Source organism: Stegostoma tigrinum, chromosome 4, assembly GCF_030684315.1.
Source record: "Stegostoma tigrinum isolate sSteTig4 chromosome 4, sSteTig4.hap1, whole genome shotgun sequence".
Taxonomy (NCBI): Eukaryota; Metazoa; Chordata; class Chondrichthyes; order Orectolobiformes; family Stegostomatidae; genus Stegostoma; species Stegostoma tigrinum.
The window spans coordinates 57,159,554-57,181,220 of NC_081357.1; the positions used below are offsets into that span (position 1 = coordinate 57,159,554).

The following is a 21,667-nucleotide window of genomic DNA, read 5'->3' on the forward strand; positions in this document are numbered from 1 at the left end:
GGGGGGAAAGTTGCGGTCCTTGAAGAACTTGGACATCTGGGATGTGCGGGAGTGGAATGTCTTATCGTGGGAGCAGATGTGGCGGAGGCGGAGGAATTGGGAATAGGGGATGGAATTTTTGCAGGAGGGTGGGTGGGAGGAGGTGTATTCTAGGTAGCTGTGGGAGTCGGTGGGCTTGAAATGGACATCAGTTACAAGCTGGTTGCCTGAGATGGAGACTGAGAGATCCAGGAAGGTGAGGGATGTGCTGGAGATGGCCCAGGTGAACTGAAGGTTGGGGTGGAAGGTGTTGGTGAAGTGGATGAACTGTTCGAGCTCCTCTGGGGAGCAAGAGGATTGGGGAAACCAAGCGGCGGCTTGGGGACTGCGTTGCAGAACACCTCCACTCAGTTCGCAACAAACAACTGCGCCTCCCAGTCGCAAACCATTTCCACTTCCCCTCCCATTCTTTAGATGACATGTCCATCATGGGCCTCCTGCAGTGCCACAATGATGCCACCCGAAGGTTGCAGGAACAGCAACTCATATTCCGCTTGGGAACCCTGCAGCTTAATGGTATCAATGTGGACTTCACCAGCTTCAAAATTTCCCCTTCCCCCACCGCACCCCTAAACCAGTCCAGTTCGTCCCCTCCCCCCACTGCACCACACAACCAGCCCAGCTCTTCCCCTCCACCCACTGCATCCCAAAACCAGTCCAACCTGTCTCTGCCTCCCTAACCTGTTCTTCCTCTCACCCATCCCTTCCTCCCACCCCAAGTCGCACCCCCATCTCCTACCTACTAACCTCATCCCACCTCCTTGACCTGTCCGTCTTCCCTGGACTGACCTATCCCCTCCATCCCTCCCCTTTACTCTCCTCTCCACCTATCTTCTTTTCTCTCCATCTTCGGCCCGCCTCCCCCTCTCTCCCTATTTATTCCAGAACCCTCACCCCATCCCCCTCTGTGATGAAGGGTCTAGGCCCGAAACGTCAGCTTTTGTGCTCCTGAGATGCTGCTTGGCCTGCTGTGTTCATCCAGCCTCACATTTTAATACCTGTTGCATTCTTCACTGCCTGCTGCACCTGCCTGCTTACTTCCTGCATCTGGTGTGCAAGGACACCCAGTCTCTTGCACCTCCCCTTTTCCAATCTATCATTATTCAGACAATAATCTGCATTCCTATTCTGACTACCAAAGTGAATATCCTCACATTTATCCACATAATCATACTTCTGCCCTGAATGAAGTTAGAAGTGTCATCAAGAATTGTAAATTGTTTATAGACAAGTCGTCTCTTTATGCAGGCGCTAATAATTACTGGTTCAACTCTTCATTTTTCCAAAATGCCTCATGAGATGCAAAGGCTCTCACACAAATTAAATTTAATATACTATTGATAGTATAATGAGATAACAAGGTGTAGAGCTGGAAGAACACAGCAGGCCAAGCAGCATGATAGTATAATGAATTTGGCCATCATAAAATCTATCAGATTCCATGTAGGAAGTATTTTTGCATTGATATTCAAGATGTTTCCTTAATGACTATCTGATTTTGAAAGTTTCTTCATTTATGAATTCTTCATTGACATGCTTTCACTTTTGTTGATACCATCCCTTTCATAACAATGGAGAGACAACAGGCTTTCTTTAACCAATAGGGGGAGATATTTAGTTGGTTTTCAAAGATTTCCAATGGTATTGCTTCTGGTACTAGCCTGGATTGTTTTCGTCAATGCACTGGTGCTTTTAAATAAGAAAATAGATGTGAAGGAGCAGCCTTTCTGAACAGATCACAGGAGGAGTGAGCCACAGAAGATGCTTTAAATAGACAGCTGGGCAATCAATACCATGTGAAATATTTCGGTAAACTATGTATCAACAAGCAAGTAGAAGATCAGAAAAGCAAAAAATAGTAAGATTTTTCTGCATTATGGAATGTAATGTTTTCTACTGTTATAACTGTTTAGTTCCGACTGTTTAGGTCGATGTAGTTTCAGCCACATAATGGGAATATTTATTTATAATAAGTTTGAGGCAAAGATCCACACCTGAAACAAAAAATGGTTGCATCACCATAAAACTGAATATAAATGAGATATTTTGAGTAAAATGGAAAATACTGAGAAAGAAGTAGTATCAATCAATCATTGAAGTGCAGTGCTTGGTTTATTGAGCATGCTTTGTGTAACGTTTAATTTTCTACAACCTGTTTGTGATATTAAAAAACTGTAAATAACAAGAGGACTGATGAAAGGAGATTTAATTTATTCTGGAGCTAAGATTCCATTTGCTGATCAGTAAGTACTGGTGACTGAATGGGACTCTATTGAGCCTGACACAGAGATACTAATTTAAGTTGAAAATCAAATAAAGAACAATATATTTGTTGACATTAATAATTTGATTTTAGTTCCCTTCATCATAGAACCCCTATAGTGTGGAAGCAGGCCATTCAGCCCATTGCGTCCATACCGATCCTCCAAAGGCGATCCCACTCAACCCTTTCCCATGGCTAACCCACCTAACCTGCACGTCCCTGGACATGAAGGGCAATTTAGCATGGCCAATCCACCTGACTTACACATCTTTGGACTGTGGGAGGAAACCAGAGCACTCGGAGGAAACCCACGCAGACACAAGGAGAATGTGCAAACTCCACACGGACAGTCATCTAAGACTGAAATCAAACCCAGGTCCCTGGTGCTGTGGTGCAGCACTGCTCACTATTGTGTCACCGGGCTGTTTTGTTTCTGTGGAACTCCAAATTTTTTGAAATTAGCTTGTGATTGATTTAAGGACTATCATGCTGCTTCACTTGAAATAAAAGTGAAAACTTCCTTTGCAAATTGTTTCTCACTTGCTATGCAAATGCAGATTAACAGTGAAAGTTGATTAAAAAACATTAGTCACTACAAGAATGTCATTTTGTGTAGTCACATTATAAATAGAGATGGCAAAAGTTCCATTTCAATAAGTGTTTTATTATAGCCTGGAAGGCATACTTGTGCTGTATATTAGATGCAATCAATGACACAACCAACTGAGTGAAAATATTGTTTTATTTTATTTAGCAATGAATTGTGATTTAGTGTAGAAAATATGTTTGCTGCAGTTTACATACACATTGGCATAACTAATTTTTTTTAAAAAGTTGATAAAGCAAGTGTTGGCCCTATAGAGCCTGATTTTGGGGAAATAATAACAGAAAGTAGGGTGATGGCAGATCAATTGTACAGGTATTTTACATCAGCCTTCTTTCTAGAGGATACAAGTTAACAGTGCATTAATAACAATAATTCAGGAAAGGATAGAAAGGAAGCATTCAAAACATAAAAACACTGGAGAAGTAGTACTGAGTAAATTGTTGGCACTATGGACTGACAAGTCCTTGGATCTTGACAGATTTCATCCTACAGTCTTAAAAGAATTTGCAAGTGAGATGAGTGATGCAGTTCTAAAAATCCATATATTTGGGAAGATTCTTTTAAATTAGGAAACAGTGAACACATGTCATTCATTCGAAAAAAGGGTGAGAGGCAGAAAGCAGGAATGTACAACCAGTTACTTTCTCATCTGTATTAGGAAAGCAAGGCACTTAGGAAAAGGATATAGGATATATGCCAAAATATGGAAGGGTATAGGACATTTATGGAAGAGATGAAGAGAGGAAAAGGTAGAGAGATATCTTACTTAACAATGGCATTTGCAGATTTGTAATTGCAGATACATTCTCTTTTATCCAAAAAGCACCAAATTTGTAGGCAGTCAATGTGGCAATTTATAAAATCCTACTTTGGAAATCAAGCTCGTCTGATTCCATGTTAAAACACTGACAAATTATATACAACACCTCACATCTAAGATGCATTGTCTGACCTGAGATGTCACCTCTAGTTTACTGATCAAACCTTTACTTGTCTCGGGGCAGTGACTTGGAAGAAATTCTGGGATTCGCATATGAATCAATGGAAACCTGCATCTCCTTTGTAACTGATGAATGATTTAACAACAATCTTAGGTTTGCTCAATATATCCGCATCATGTCTATGACCCTTTGACATATTGCTTATAAATTCTGTGTCTGATGCCACGTCTGTCACTAACACCTGAAGAAGGAATGAGACTCCGAAAGCTGGTGTTTTCAAATAAACCTGTTGGTCTATTATCTGGTGATGTGTGATTTTTGACCTCGTCCACCCCAGTCCAACACCGGCACCTCTGGATCAAAGGTGATGGTGATTGTGACTGCTAGGAAGTCAGGAGTGTAGGATTATCAGCCTTTACAATTGTTCTTTTAGCATGTTTATATAAGAGTTGCAGGACAGGTGTGATAACTGACTATGGAGGAAATCATTCAAGTTGGGAAGACAAAGATGGAAATAGTCATATTAGGGGACAGTGCTGTCAGAGGGATTGGCATTCACATCTGCAGAAAAGAGTGTAAGTCCTGAGGGCGTGCTCCCTGCTTAGTGCCAAGTTTCAGAACACCTGCTGTGGGATGGAGAGAAGTTTAGAATGGTAGGAGAGAATCCAGCCTTCATGGTCCATCCAGGCACCAATGACATTGACAAGACAAAGAAGACAGTGGTATGAAGATGAGTAGAACCTCAAATGTGGATTATTATCTGAGATACATGAAAATTTCGCATGGAAAATCAGATTAGATTGCTAAATACCTGGCCAAAAGACTGGTGTGAGGAAACTGGGTTCTGGTTTGTAAGTCATTAGTACCAGTCCTGAGCAAAGTGCGATCTGTACTATTGGAATTATCTCTGCCTGAACCATGCTGGGACTTGAGTTCTTGCAAACCTAAGTAAGGAAAGTAGGGAGTATTTTAACTAAATAGTGGAAGCAAAGGATCAATTTGGGAAGATGTGGTACACCAAAGAGTAGAGACATAGCTGAAATTGTCAATATAAGAAATGGTAATCAGAACAAGACAGGAAGGGATAGAGAGTACAAATTTAAGACTAAATGAACAGATAGGGCTGGAGGTTTCAAAAGGAATAAAAGGGTAAAACCAAAGACTTGGTATCTGAATGCACATAGCAATCAGATGGATTGAGAGCACAAGTAGAAATAGATAAATACAATCTGGTAGCCATTTTGGAGACATGGCTGCAGGATGGAATGGACTGAGACCAAAATGTTGAAGGGCACAGGACATTAATGGAAGAGAAGAAGAGAGGAAAAAGTAAAGAGATTTCTTACTTAACAATGGTATTAGCATAATAGAGAGGATCGACATTCGTTCAGGAAAAGTGGATGTAAAAACAGTCTGGGGAGAAATATGAAATGATAACGTGGTCACTAGTGGAATTGATGCACAGAGCTCCTAATAATAGCCACATAGAAGTATGGAGTATGAAGGTCGAAGTGATGGGAGGTTACTGTATGAAAGGTATGGATACTATCATGAGGATGTTTTAATTTATATATAGACTGAAAAGATCAACCAAGATCAAATAATTTATTTAGTACTACATCTCGTATGATTGCAGTTTTTCTGAGTTCCTCCATCATTCTATTTCGTGCTTTTTGGCTACATCTGGAATATTCCTTGTATGTTCTGTAGTGAAGATCAATGCCATCTTTCTATCTTCCATTACCAATGCTCCAGATTCACTTTGAATATTATTTTTATTTTGTTAAACCTTTTATTTTTGAATATTTACATTATTGCTCACAAACTGATTTTATACTTTGAGCTAGCTTTCTCTTGTACATTAATTTCGCCCCCTCATTATTTTTTGAGTCATTCTTTACAGATTTTTATGTTCTGCCCAATCTCTTGACTTGCCACCCATCTTTTATACAATTGTTTCTTTAAGTTTGATGCTACTGTTAACCTTTCTAGTTAACCAAACGCTGTAGGTCCATCCCTTGAAACTTTTCTTACTCATTGCAATGCACCTGAAATATCCACTTAAATGTCTGCCATTGCTTCTCCATTGACCTATCCTTCCACCAAGTTTGCCAATTCACTTTAGCTGGCTCTATTTTCACACCATCATAATTGCCTTGGTTTATGTTTTAAAAAATAGTCTCAGGCTCACTTTTTTCTCTCCGAATTTGAGTGTAAAATTCAATCATAATATGGCCAGTGTTAGCTAGAGGTGCCTTCACTGTGAGAACATGAATTAAACTTATCTCATTGCACAACACAAGATCTAATATAGCCTGTTCTCTGCTAGACTCCAGGGCATGTTCTAAGCATTATCTTGAAAACGTAATGTGAACTTGTCACCGAGGCTGCCTTTGTTCATCTGATTTTACCAAAGTATATGTAGATGAATTGCACCATTTGCAGCACATCCTTCATAAAGCTGAGCTGAACATGCCTGAACTCAAACACTTAAAACAGCTATGATTGCTCTGGATCAAACAATCATGCAGAAGCTTCCATATTCTGCAACTATGATATATCACTCATCCTGCCATCCACATTGTGTTGTAATTGACTAAATTATTTTATTCAATTCTACATTTGTTTATGGCTTTATCAATTTTATTAACTTTATCACCAGTTGCCATTCTATGTGGAACATTGGGAATGCAATAAACATGTGTCATTTACTAGATATTCACCAAATAACCAACAGCTTCTCTCATTTCAAAATAAGAGCTAACTCATGGAAGTTTGCAAAGACAAAACAAAAGCACTAAAGCACTTCTTTCTCTTCTTCCCCTCACTCTGTGAATCACCTAACTTCTGTAGTCTAATATGAGTCATACTCAAGTGCTACATCACACTAGCTTGGCTAGTTTTATCTTGACCTAATTAAAAAAAGGCCTATCTTACCAATTTGCAGAGGAGATGTTTTGGGCAGCTTTGCTGATTAATTAAACCCAACAGCTCCTACGCTGGAGGCCTAGTTAAAACCTTACTTAAGGCTGCAAACTTCAAATTTTAAACTATAAGATTTTAGAGAAATGCAATTCAAAATAACCAACAACATTAGGTTTGTACAAAGAGAAAATTTCACATTCACTAACTGATAGCATTCAGTCTTCAGTGATACTGGTTCTATTCATATTCTCTTATCAGAAAAGGCCTAACTGACTCACTTACGAAGAACAGGTTTGGTTTAAAGTGTTGCATAAAAGGTTATTATGGAATGTAAAAATCACATAGTATAGGGGGTTAACATGGATAATAGATTGGCTAGCTAACAAAATGCATGAAGTAAGTATAATGGGCCTTTTTCTGGTTGGCAAGATGTAATAAGTGGTGCTTAAAGGATCAGTGCTGGGGCCTCAACTGTGTACGAATTATATAAACGACTTTGATGATTTGCCAAATTTTCTGATGACTCATTCTTAAGAAGGAAAGCATGTTCCGAAGAACTAATGTACATAAGGAGGCTACAAAAGGTTAAGTCAGTAGGCAAAGATATGCCAAATGGAGCATTAAGTCGGAAAATGTGAGATTGTCCATTTTGGCAGGAGGAACAAAAATGAAGAAACCTACTTTAATGTTGAGAAATTTCTGGACTCTGAGCTGCAGAGAAATCTGCATATCATTATACATGAATCACAAAGGTTAGCATGTAGGTACAGTGAGTAATTGATATAAAGAATAGAATTTATTTTTCATTGTGTAGAGAATTGAATTCAAAAGTAGGGAAGACGTTGTCATACAGCTCATTGATGAGGCTATATCTGGTATACTATGTACAATGTTGGCCTCCCTCTTTAAGGAAGGATGCAAACTTGCTGAGAGCAGTTCAGCGCATGTTTAACAGACTATTACTTCAGATGGATCTGTTGTCTTATGAGGAAAGGTTGAATGTGCTATGTTTTTTTTCTGCTGGAGTTCAGAACAGTAGGAGGTGGGTTTGATTGAAGCACAAGTGCTTGAGAGGTCTTGGCACTTTGTGAAATTCAGGCAGGGGCTATAGAGTCACTAGCAAGATCAGGATTTGTTTGCCCATCAATAATAGCCCTCAAACTGATCAGATTCCTCATCCATTTCGAAGGATAGTTAAGAGCCAACTATTTTATTGTGATTCAGACGAGGTAAGAATGTCAGATTTCCTACCCTAATGAACATAAGTAGTCCAGATTGGGTTTTTGTAATAATCAACAGTAGATTAAGAGTCATGATCAGATGAACTTTTAATTCTAGATTTTATTGGGTTCACATTTGCCCATTGGCCATGGTGAGATTTGTATCCGTGAAATGAGAACATGACAATGGCTCTCTGAAATATTCATCGTGTCATTACTACCATACTACTGAATATGCTGCCATTCAATTGGTCTTATCAATAGTGTCTTTAAGCTGCGTGTTGGAAACTTCAGGAAAAAATAACGATGAAACAAAGTTTCAAAGAGATAACCAATGCTCACAGTAACATCATCCGCTGCTGTTGTCAGAGATAATAACTCCTAAAGGGATGAAAAAGACGTTTAGCAAAGTCCCAATTTCACATTTTCTTTCAATGTACATATCTATGGTACACATAGTGGCATTTCTACAGCGTTAGTAAATCATATGATATTTATACAATTTCCTGAAATGCACTCCCAAGAGGCAATAGATTGTATAATTGCTCTTGTATTCATTTGGCATAATACGCATACTTCAATTTCTCAATTTAGTTGTCTATTGTTAAAAACAAAACATTGTGGATATTGGAAATCAGAATCATAAATAGAAAATGCTGGAAATATGAAACAGAAACTGGCAGCATCTGCGGAGGGATAAGCAGAATTTACACTTCATGGCCTTTCTTTGGAAATGCACATAGTTAGAGATCTAACAGCTTTAAATAAGTATAGTGGCAGAGAAAGAAAACATATAAGATGTATGTGACCTACACCTGCTCCTGATTTGTATATGTTGGAAAACAGCCGAAATCAAACGACAAAGGGACGATAGTGCACAGAGAAGGAGAAAGGTAACAAGACAAGTAAAAAAAAAATTGTTCCAGCAGAGTGCAATTGAAAAAATTAGAATTATTTTCTTAAGGTGCTGTCTGGAAAATGGGGGTGATAGTTATTATCTGAAATTGTTGAACTCCATGTTGTGTCTACAAGGAGATAATTGAAAGATTTGGCCTGTCCTAGAGATTTAATCAAATTACTATCAGACAATGTAGGAAGTCAAGGGCAAAAAAGTTGGAATAGGCTCAGGCAAGGAATAAACTGACCAGTGACCAGAAGCTTATGGCCACGTTTGTGATCTAAATATCAGTGTTCCTCAACACAGGGGAGACAACATTGACAGAAGAGAATCATTATAGCAAATTGAAGAAAAGTACAAGTAAATCATTGTTTCTTTTCAGAGGAGTGTTTCAAGTCTTGGATGAAAAACAAGGGAGCAGGTAAAAGGGTAGGTGTCTCTTGCGTTTGCATGGGAAGGGGCAGTGAGTGAGGAAGAGCATGTTGGTATGCTTGAGGAGTGAGTCAGGGTCACAGATGAAACATTCCCTCTGGGGTGGGGAGCAAAAGAGGCAGCATATGGAGAGTAGGGGCTTCATGCAGGAAACAGTCCCAAATTCGGAAACACATGGGAGGGAGGAGACCTGAGTAGATTAGGGGAAAAGAATGTTACGCACATGCCACAAGAATGTGGGTATAGGTGGGACGAATGCCAGCTCCATTAGAAACACCTTTCAGGTGAAAGTATGTTGTGACTGTACAGGACATTGGTTAGATCACTTTTGGAATATTGTATTTAATTCTGGTCTCCTTGTTAAACTTGAAAGGGTTCGGAAAAGATTTACAAGGATGTTGCCTGTGTTAGAGTATTTGAGCTTTGGGCAGAGGCGGAATAGGCTGGGGCTATTTTCTATGGAGTGTCGGAGGCTGAGGGCTGACCTTATAAATGTTTATAAAATCATTAGGGGCATGGAAAGGGGCAACAGTCAATGTCTTTTCTCCAGGGCAGGTGAGTCCAAAACTAGAAGGCATAGGTTTAAGGTGAGAGGGGAGATATTTAAAAGGGACCTAAGGAGAAACTTTTTCACGCAGAGGGTGGTGTATATATGGAATGATCTGCCAGAGGAGATGGTGGAGGCTAGTACAATTACAACATTTAAAAGGCATTAGGATGTGTACATGAATAGGAAGGGCTTAGAGGGATATGGGCTAAATACTGGCAAATGGGATTAGGTTAAATTAGGATATCTGGTCAGCATGGATGAGTTGGATCAAAAGGTCTGCACATCTCTGCAACTCCATGACTCTAAATAAGCGAAGATAAAAGAAAAGTTGTAAGTCCTTTGTACTCCTTTCCTGACCAAGTAGGGTACAGTGCTGAGAAATATGTACAATGCATAGATGAGAGCTAATCATGGAAAATGAGTTTCCTTTTTCTTCCATGGATTTCTGTTCCATAACTTAAATCTGTCTTAACATATCACAAGTACTTTAACGTCCTGCATCATGCAATGCATCCAATTCCAATCAAACTATAAAACAAGAAATTGGAGTACACACACACATTATATGTGCTAAGTAATCGCAAAATATTGGGTGACATAGTTGGGAAAACACAATGGGAATGAAAAATTTAGAATTTCAATGTCAAGAAATTTTTACGAATTTTCATTCAATTTTTACATTCAATTTCAACAAGAGGTTTTACAAAAATTCATTCAATTTTTAAAAGTGGACTTCAGAATTTCCCAATTGAGTGAAAACTACTTTCATTTCCTTGCATTTTCATAAACACAATTTGCCTGATTTTTTTCTCTTCTAATTATAAATGCAGTAAAAAGTCTCAGGTGGCTCCTTGATACCTGGTCATATATGAGGGGCATGGTGTGTAGTGTTAATGTCACTCTACCAGCAATCCAGACATGAACTCAAAATTTGAATTCGGTAAATGTCTGGAATAGAGAGCTGGCCTAATGAGTAGCATATAACTACTTTTGATTGTTGTAAAAACCCATCTGATTTTGATTTAGAGAAGGCAGTCTGCCATCCTAACCCAATCTGACGTAGGTGTGACGCCAAACCAACTGAAATATGGTTTGCTCTTAAACTCTGGGCAGTTAGAGATGGGAAATAGATAATGACCTAAACAGCAATGCCCACATTCCATGAATGAACATAAAAGGAAATTATATGTCACATCCAATTCTCTTCTCCGAGAAACCAGAGAATGTAATTTCTGATCTGTTGGTCAGAACGGGTATTTGGCAGCTTCAGCTCACCAATTGCTTGCCCCAGCTGTCATCCAATTGCGTCTTCAGCACAAAATGTTGAACCTTTTCAGTCTCTGGCCATTGTCAGCAATGGAAAGTCAATTGGGAAAATATCACTACTTCAGAAAGAGGAGGTTCTTGACATTGCAAGAAAATAATTGATTTTTCACTTACAAATTAAACAGCAAGATGATAACCTTGCTAGTGAGTGGTGAGAGATATATTTTCATGCATTAATGTCTGATTATCGCTTCCTTTGTTTGTAGCTTGTTACTTTTCCAGGCCTTGGAGGGAAACTTGACGGTGACAATTTCCAGCAATGAAAGTTTGAGCAGGTTGCCACTTGCTCCTCAGGGCTGCAACCTCTATCCACAGACGTTTACACTGGCCATGTATCAGCCTCATTATATCCTTATGGCACGTCTCCAATTCAGTTATACTACAATTCACTGCTTCTACGTTCTACTTTGGAGCATACTGGCAGTTTTCATTGCAATGCTACTGCCACCACTTTGTGACAAAGAATAGGCACTCACCTCATGGATTGGAACAGAGTGCATCTGAGGGCTCTTATATTGCTCACTCCGAGCATTCACTCACTGTGCACTTAATTGAAATCTCACTGCATCTCTGCCTCACCTTTTTGTGCATTGCTGACACATTCAGAATATACACCCTCAGAGATCCTCTGACTTGCATTGCCTTTTAGCACACACACAAAACCAGACAGTTTGTTGCATTTGCCAGCAATGATCAGTCAAGAAGGCAGTTATGATGCTGTATGGCACAGTGCTATGTCAGTGTCATATCTGCAGCATATGCCAAAAACTTATGCAGCAGATGTACTGTATATGTTTCAACTGGATGGCCATGTCTCAAAATTTAAGTGGAGTAGTCCTTAGTCCAGTCATGGAGGACAGTCACCAGTTTTGAGGGGAGCCGACAGTCTTCTGGTATTATCATTGGACTGTTAATCCAGAGACCCAAGTAATATCCTGAGACCTGGGTTTGAATCCCACCTCAGCAGATGGTGGAATTTGAATTCAATAAAAAAATTTGGAATTAAGAACCAAAGGATAACCATGAATCTGTTGTTGATTGTCATCTGGTTCATCAACATCCTTTAGGGTTGGAAGCTGCCATCCTTATCCGGTCTGGTCTACAAGGCAATCTGGAATCATATTGTTGGTCTTAACTCTGAGCAGTTAGGGATGGGCAATAAATGCTGGCTTAGCTAGCAACACCCTCATCCTGTGAATGAATAAAACAAAAATGAGGGGGTCCTGCTGCAAACAGCCTAGGCCATCGTTCAATCTCAGTCCGGGGGCCTGCACATGGTTAATTGGCTGCTTGAGTTGTTCAGAGTCAAGTTTTCCAGGAAGTTGGCCATTATTAGTCCGGCAAGTCCAGGGCAACAAGTTAGAGAATTGGTGGGAAAGCGGTCAGGGAGATGCATAGAGGTTGACCTTGTTCAGGGGTCCGATCAATGATCAGTTGGGATTGTCTTTCCAAATCAGTAATGTTCAGTCCAAGGGTCTGTTCACCAAAAATTAGAAGGAGTTGTCAGATGCCAGTGATGTGGCAGACAAGTTGGGGAAGTCAATTTTGGGGACTGGAGACAGCATCCTGTGTAGTGTAGACAAGACAATAATTGTGTTGGGCTGGGACTCTAAGTATAAAAGTGGGAGGTAGTGCATTAGACAACACATGTAACATCGGAAGGTCGTCGAAAATGAACTGCATACTGGTTTTAACTAAGCTGCAGGCCTGGGACAGGAAAACTTGAATGAAAGGTTTAATGGGAATGTGGGGAAGCTCAGTACTGATGGGTTAAACAGGGAATGCAATGAAGAAAGGGAGATGAGGATTTCTAGCTTTCAACTGAATGACCATGCTGAATCTGCAACTGAGTCTGTGAAGTGTGACCAGTGTTGCCTTCTAACCTTAAGCAGATCACAAGTATGCAATAGAGATGAAGACTGGCTGCAATCACAATGAAGTTGGGGGGGGTGTATCTTTTTTGTCTGATGAGGCAGGCTCTGCTTTTGAGTGATGAGCAGCTTTTCAAGGAGAAATATATCATCAGATGCATAAGGGCACAGAGCTGCTTGCTGCCTGAATTGTGGGTATTTGACAACATGCTCTTATATGCAATGCTGCCTTTATTGGGTAAAGTAACAAGTGGAGTAGAAGATGGAGACAAGTGACCCTACCACGGTTACAATCTCCTCCTTTACTGGTGCTGCAGAGTGTATTGTTGATATCAGATAAGGTGCACTCTATTAAAGATCTAGTTACAGGTATTCTATGGCCCTCCTTGAGAGAGTTCCCTGTGCTCCACTGTATAGACGATTGCAGTAAACTGCCATCTATGTATGATGCAGATTGGTCATACTCCGAAGGACCTGTTCTGTTTCTGAAATTCCCCACACAGGGTCATTCAAGCCAGAAGCTGCTGAACATCTTCCATATTAAGAACCCACAGCTGAACATCCCCATAGGATGGAGAGGGGAGTACAAGAGGCCCAGAGTATATTGTCCTCAATGCCATTTTCTCCAGATTATTGAGGCACATTGCTGCCACAATCTGAGGATGACCTATGATACCATCACAGAACGACACCGACTGCTGGAGCAAGACCTGTGGCCTGAAGGTGTAGGTGGCCATCTTCTGTTGGTGGCTACCAAGATGGTAGCTGTGCTAAACCCTCTGCAACTGTCTGCATCCAAGGAGACACTGGGGCCCAGTGGGGGATCTTACAGCCCCTGCCCACAAATCTGTCAAGGCTGTTGCTAATACAATATGTGCAAGATCACAGCTCTGCGTCTCATTTCTCTGTGATGAAGGTCAGTGCAGCTGCCTGGGTTGTAGACTTTGCTGAAAAAGTTGGTTTTCACCAGGTTCAGGGCCCATTAGACTATACACGTGTTGCATAGAGAGAGCCATAGCAGAATGTGGCTGGCTTCATCAATAGAAAATGGTTCCATTTTGTAATGCATAGGTCATCTGTGATAATTGGTACTACATCTTAGAGGTATGAACTAAATATATGGGAAGCTTCTGTGCTGCCTATATCATAGAGTCATACTGTATGGAAACAGACCCTTTAGTTCAACTAGTCCATGCAAAACATGTTCCCAAAATAAACTAGTCCCACCTGCCTGCATTTAGCCCATATATCTCCAAATCTTTTCTATTCATGTCTAAATTTCTTTTAAAGTTGCAATTGTACCCTCATCCACACGAGCCACTCTTTGTGTAAAAGAATTGCCCCTCGTCCTTTGTAAGTATTTCTCCTCTCAGGTTAAAAATACGGTTCCTAGTTTTGAACTTACCAATATTAAGGAAGAGACCTTTGCTTCTCCCAGCCCCTCTGCTTTTATAAACCTCTATAAGGTCACGTCTCAACCCCTTATGTTCCAGTGAAAGAAAAGTGCCAGTGCTCCCTGCCTATTTTTATAACTCAAACCTTCCATTCCTGACAACATCCTCGTAAATCATTTTTGAACCCTCCCAGTTTAATAATAACCTCCTTGATAACTCTTAGCTTTATTCCAAATGCTGGATTCATTACAAGGATGGCTACTGGGAGATGGGGAGTATTACCTACAACCATGGTTGATGAAAGTGCAATGCTCTGACTGATGTTGGGCATTAATACAATACAGCTTGTTAACAAAGAACAAAGAAAATTACAGCACAGGAACAGGCCCTTCAACCCTCCAAGCCTGTGCCTATATGTTATTCCAACAGGGCCATCATGAAAGAAACAATAAGGCTTCTGAAGATGAGTTCAATTTATGGATTGTTCTGGGATGGAGGTGTTTTAGAGGGGCTGGTGGTGGTATGTACAGTATAATCCAGACGGACTGTGCCCCATTGCCCCTGCATATTGGACCCTGCTCAAGTGCTCCGGGCAAAGTGGGAATAGGATGGACATTCTGTGGAGGAATATGAAAACATTGAGCAGGAGGCTTGTTCACAAGTTCAGCATTGGATGCAACAAGCCAGGTCGGCTTTTATTGAAACCTGGTTCCAACTGATGTGAACTGGGTAATGTTACCATCCAGCGATTTAAATTTCTGTTTGTTCAAAAGGCAAGCTTCTGTTTATTCCCAGAAATAAATGCAACTTTTCTGTTTGCTTTTTCTTCACTCTCCTGGTTATTCAACTGTTTGAAAGCTTTCTCACATGTGATGCTCCTGCAATAGTGCACTGTGATTTGGGACAGATGTGTTCAGACAAATTGTAAACCTGGTTATCTCTCCATAATAACCTGTCAAGTTTCTGTTCAAAAACTACTGGCTGGATTTTCCAAGGAATGCAAATCACACACAGACTGTCACCCCATTCCTTCTTTATAACGTTTATTTCGAAAGGCATCTTGTAGTGCAGACCATTCTAGGGAAGGCTGACCATGCCTCCTTTCTCACAGCTGTCTGTTGTCAAATTATATGATTTAGAAGTCCAGCATCACAACCATTTTACAGCTCATTTGAACGAATAAGTACATAAATAAATGCGAGGTTAGAATGCCAGAATGCCAGGGGGATACAGTGCCAGGTAGGTAAGGTGCCAGGAGGGTAGGGGTAGATTGCCAGTATGTAGGTTGCCAGTTGTGTAGGGTGCTAAGTAACAAGGGGTAGAGTGCCATGTGAGTAGGATTTCAGGCAAGCGGGATGCTAGATAGGTAGAATGTTAAGTAGTAGGGGAAGGGGTAGGGAGCCAGGTGGCAAGGAGGCCGGGTGTATGAAAGAGTATTTAGCATAGGTGGGATTGGTGGGAAATATCAGGTCCATTGTGGGTTGAAGTTGTCCCTTCCCTAGGTAGCATTGTCAGGACCAGCAGATACTGGTGGGTGAGTGAGGGGAAGGGTGTGTCTGTAGCTCAGTGGGCAAAGAATAGGGATTGCTAGATCCTGGGGCACAGGAAAGGGTTGTTGTATTTAGCACCAGGTAAAGGAGTTGAGTCTGGTGCTAAGGAAAGGAAGGAGTGGGAGGGCACAGGGCAGGAAGGGGTGGTAGAGAAATGGGACTGTGATGTATGGAAGCAGGTAAAGAGGTTTTGGGTCCGGGGGGGGTGTTGTTATTGAGTCCTGGGAGTACATAGGGTATTGGATCAGGGTCTGGTGGCTGTAAGGAGTCTGGGGAACGTGTAGTTGGGTGGGTTGTAAGAATTAGGTTAGGAAGTCAGTTTAATAATTACTCAGAAGTTACATTAGATGTTTAATTGTCTAACATCTGAGTAAGTACTTACATGACTTAACTGAATCTTTTGAATTCTTTGATTTAAAAGGCTACTTTTGGAGGGTTTCAGGCAGAGGAGAATTGCCCTGCAGAATCCCCAGCGATTCCCTCGGAGTCTGCTACAGTCGGGATTCCGCAGGGTCCCAATGTGCAACTCACATCTACTTTGAAATAATGACTGTCTGGCTGTCAGAAAATCTAAGTTATATATATAGTTGGTGATATAGCTAAATGAATGTGCAGACTACCCTTCAATGATTGGTTTGTGCACTTATCCATATATAACAAATCTAAACCATTTCTATTACAGATGCATTTTCGAAAGAACAAACTGCAGTAGTTTGTATTACTCAAACCTTGCTGTTGAATAAATACATTGTCATAATTTGCAGCAACGTTCTTTAGGCTCAGTATTTAATACATGTTGGTGTCACAAAAAAATGGTTTAACATGAATCTAACTGCAACTGTTCTTTAGTAAGAAACTGTTCTCTTATGTTCCCTATCCTTTAGGATTGGCATTTGCCATCTACATCATCTACAAGTTCAGCACATCACATGGTATGTGTGAAATCTGCAATAGGTTCACTCGGATCAATAAATTAACAGCAAGCATTTTTTTATTTTGCTGTGAGTTCTTATATCTGTAACACAAAATTCAGGTGTGCCCTTGTACACAATTCTTCCAGGGAACACAATCTTATTTTTTCTCTCACTCGGTATTTTACCCCAGTTTCTGGATCTGATATATAGCTCTGAGGATGATTTTTCATGGCCTGGATATAGTGAAATTATAGTGGTAATGAGTCACAATGGCAGTCCAGCACTTAACAGCCCACTTTCAGTATATATGTTGATGCTGCCACTTTACTTAGAGCCTTCACATGAGAAACCAAGGTGTCTGTCTATTTCAGGGTGAAGCCTCATTTCAATTTGTATGTAGGATTTCATAGGGAAATACAATTATGCACATTGTGCATTGAGCATCTTCTGCCCATAGAGTGGCCTAGCCAAACTCCTTCAAATCCTAATCAGAAAACAGTTGATTCCAAGTGTTTTTTTTAGTCTAGTTTACTTAAGGCACTTTTTACCCCTACAAATATCTTCTAATCTCTGCAGGCCAAACAGCATCACCATTACACCCTAAGGTACAATTTCCAGTTCAGCTCTGTGGAGGAGTTGCCAGGAATCCTGCTCTGTTCCCAGCCAGTGAACTGACTGGTGTAATGATATACAGTATAATTATATAGTTTCTGTGGCCCACTATCAATAAACAACTGAGGCTCAATCCTCATAATAAGTTGGACTTTGCAGCATAGACTTCAGGGTGTGGTGTGAATGTTTTCTCTATTGCCTGCCCGAAGTAAAGTTCTATGAAGTCGATCACAGCACTTCATGCAAAACCCTCTGTAAAGTTAAATGAATAGCTTAATAAATTGATGCAAATAATAATTCATTCATCGTTATTCTATAGATAAGGTACCTGTTATCATATGTGCAAAGTAAAGCATGTAATTGAGTCCTCACACCTCAAATGGAATCATATATTTCAACAATGGTTACTGTTTCCAAATACAGACGATTCCTCTATGTCTCGCACCGACAAGGCCATAATGATTTATAAACATTGCCAAAAATAAAAAAAGTATAAACTGACCAAAACTTTTGCTCCCATTATAATTCGTACTGTGTTACTTTGCATCAGTCTGACCAGTTTGCAAAATTAAATGGTAAAGTTGGATATGTGGCAGAGCAGGCTACTGAGTCACTATTCAAAATTCTCTTCCTTTCTCATAAATCATGTTGACACAAAATCCACAGCAGTTCTTGTTTATCCTGCTCTATCTTTTGGCAAATGTTAGTTGGAATAGCATAGAAACTAGGCATCAAACTGGATACTTAGCACCATAGTCTACTTATATAGAGAGCATGAGAGGTAGCTATATTGTCGTCATGGAACAAAATGAGGTATTCATGTCAGAAAAGCAGTAGTTTGTAAAAAATTTAGGTTTGTTCTAAAGACAAATGTATACGTGAAGGAACCTTCCAAAGCAGAAAACAGCATCTGACTGTGGTGTACATAGCCTTTGAGTAACTGATTCTGAAACTGAATGCTGAAAGTGCAAAACTTCTCCACACCACACCTTGAGCAATGAGAAAAAAAATCATTCTTTATTATATATATATATAGAATAATTTGATATGTAGCATGATATAATTTGATCTAATTGTGATGTAAAAACTCTTTTCCCATCTGTCCAATTACTTTCCTAAAGTGTGTCAATATCCTGCAGAGTACAGAACTCCTTATTCTCACGTATGGATCTCTGGTAGCACAGTTGTGTGAAGACTGTGAAAAGGATGAGGATATCAACAAGGAGTTGGATAAAATGTGAGTAAAAATTACAGCAGAGTAACCCGTTACCAAATAAACAAGGATGAGAAATCTCCACCTCTGTTAACCGCCTCAATACCGACATCTATTTCAGACCCACCAACTCCCATAGCTACCTGGACTACAACTCCTGCTACCCATCCTCCTGAAAGAATGTGATCCCTTATTCCTAATTCCTCTGCCTCTATCACATCTGCTTCCAAGATTTTGTGTTCCATTCCTGGAATCCCAGATGTCTTCCTCCCTCAATACCACTTCCTCCCTCCAGTGATCAAAAATACCCTCAATCACATCTCTTGCATTTCCTGCACTTCTGCCCTCAAACTCCCTCCCCTAAACAAAAATAAAGACAGAATGCCCCTTGTCCTCACATACCATCGCACCAACCTCTGCATACATAGTATTATCCTCTACCACTTCTGCCAACTACAATCTGACCCCATGACCTAAGAAATATTTCCCTCCGCACCCTTATCTGCCTTTCATAGGGACCGCTCACTCCATGACTCCTTTGTCTGCTCCACACGTCCTGCTAACCTACCACCCACGGCACCTATCCCTGCAACAGCAGGAAGGGCTACATCTGCCCCTACACCTCCCCCCTCACCTCCAAACCTTTCATATCTGGCAGAGGTTCGCCTGTACCTTCGCTAACCTGGTCTACTACACCTGTTGCTCCTGATGCGGGCTCCTTTACATCGATGAGACCAAGTGTAGACTCAGAAACCATTTCATAGATCAGCTGTGCACTGTACTTGACAAACGGCAGTGCCTTCTGGTTGCTAACAATTTTAACTCCCCCTCTCACTCCCTGGGTGATGTGCCTATCCTGGGCCTCCTCCAGTGCCATGATGACATCACCCGCAAACTGGAGGAGCAGCACCTCATATTCCGTCTTTGGACCCTACAGCCCGGTGGCCTAACCATAGCATTCACCAGTTTTAAAATCTCCCCATCTCTGGCCTCATCCCACAACAAACCCTCCCTGTCATTCCCGCCTCCTTGACCCAACACAACCTGTCTATCTTCTCTCCCACCTATCGCCCCACACGTCCCACTGACCAGTCCCCACCACTCCCTACCTGCATTCATCTGTCACCATCCCACCTACTTTCCCCAGCCCAGCCCTCCTCTCTCTATTTATTTCCCAGCTCCCCTCCCCCTCCCCATTTCTGAAGAAGGGTCCCGACCCAAAATGTCAACTTTCCTGCTCCTCTGATGCTGCCTGGCCTGCTGTGTTCCTTCAGCTCCATATTGTGTTGTCTGAGAAATCAACTGATATTTGATCAGTAGAAGGCCCAGGTTAAAAAAAATTGTGCAAAAATGTCCCATTTACACGAGAAAAGAATCCAGTTAGAATTGCATTGTACGCATATCTATAGGCGCTTCATGTAAAACACTGGTTGAGACAGCGGATTTGCAAATTTTTTTAGAATTAGTCTTTAAGAGGGCATTATTTTTCTGCAGATTGGAGGATTTACCCAGGGTGAGATATTTTTAAGCATCACAGAATGTATTTCATAAGAATCACTTGCCCTGGTGTAGAGCTATGAGCTGAATCTTACATTTTATCAGCAATGTCCGAATTGTATTGAGATTTTGTTTGGAATGTCTGTTGTTTTGATTGTGCTCAATCTTGTTGGCTGTAAATAAAATTCCATCTTTGGAATTTTTGATTGCTTGTCTGTAAGTTGTGTCCCTCTATTGGACGATGACAAAATGCAGGTCTACGGTAGGCACTGGGGACAGAGGGCCATTGGCTCAGAGAAGCTACATGCGATGTAGCTAAGGATGGGTATACTGTGTTGCCTGGGGGTTGAAAGTTGACTAGGGTGAGAAAATGATGTTGCATGTTTAAAGGAGTGTCATCCATGCCAGCTATATGCCACGGTCAGCACAGCTTTGTTCCTGCTGTGCTGTTATGCTGCCAGTGAGGTATAATGTCACGTTGCCCACACTTGTCTGGGCTTACAGCGGCCTTTCAAAAGTGGCACAGACGCAAGGAATGCCAGTCTTTCAGCAGATATTCAGTGAATTGCAAGTTGTTCTGGGAACAGGGCACAGTAAGATTGGGATTGAACTGAACGTGAGTGCTGTCATAGGGATGCGGCGGGTAATTAATGAGGCATACTTGATAAGATATGGTGAGAAATCTCATTGGATGTTGCAGGGTGAATTCTTCCAAAAAATTCAATGCAACTCAAAATTAGCGAAAGAAAACCCTTAGGATTCAGCCCATGGTAACCATCTATTAACATAGTAATATTTGTTCCTGTATCAGTTACCAAATTCCAGCATGTTCAATGGTGTAGTCAATTTCCTACTCTTTTGTTTGTCTGAAAGAATTAGTTCCCTCAGGAATTTCTCAAGTTTCTACCACAATGGAGCTAACTAATCAGATACAGGTGTACTTTCTATTGGGTGAGTAGTCTACTTTATTTTATGATTGGCCATTAATATTTCCATTGTTTTGAAATCAAGTCTTTGTAACTTTCTGGTTTCTGCTTCCAGTATGGTTTCAATAGTTTTCTCCAAAATTTAATCTTCCTTGAACAGTAGGAAACCAGACAAGGTTTCATCAATAATTCCAGAAATAATTCTGTCCCTTATGAATTCTAATTTCAAAATTTCATTTTCACAGTTTTCCACTAATATAAAAAAGCATTAATGAAATTTTCACAAATTCTCCTGGAAGCTGAATCCTTCTGTTAAAACTTGCCAATTTAAAGGTTTTTTTAAACCCTTAAATTGGAGTAATTATATTTTCTGGATTAATATATTGAGGAACCATCTACAGAATAGGCCATCATGGACTGGTTATTGAGCAATCAGAAATGAATAATTGACAATCTAGCTATACAAGACGTCATGGTGAAAAGTGACCA

At 40.6% G+C, this 21,667-nt stretch overlaps 1 protein-coding gene across 5 annotated transcripts in view; it reads left to right on the plus strand.

Moving 5' to 3' along the window:
* Positions 1–21,667, plus strand: part of LOC125452918 (trafficking protein particle complex subunit 3-like) — a 72,669-nt gene that overhangs the window by 18,149 nt on the left and 32,853 nt on the right. For 2 of the 5 annotated variants that reach the window (XM_048531893.2, XM_048531892.2), the window contains exon 2: positions 18,682–18,779. In XM_048531893.2, the coding sequence (XP_048387850.2) occupies positions 18,682–18,779 (98 nt within the window). Of the gene's footprint in view, positions 1–1,748; positions 1,898–16,900; positions 16,949–18,663; positions 18,780–21,667 lie in introns of those variants that run through there. The other 3 variants (XM_048531896.2, XM_048531897.2, XM_048531898.2) reach the window with 3 other exon arrangements.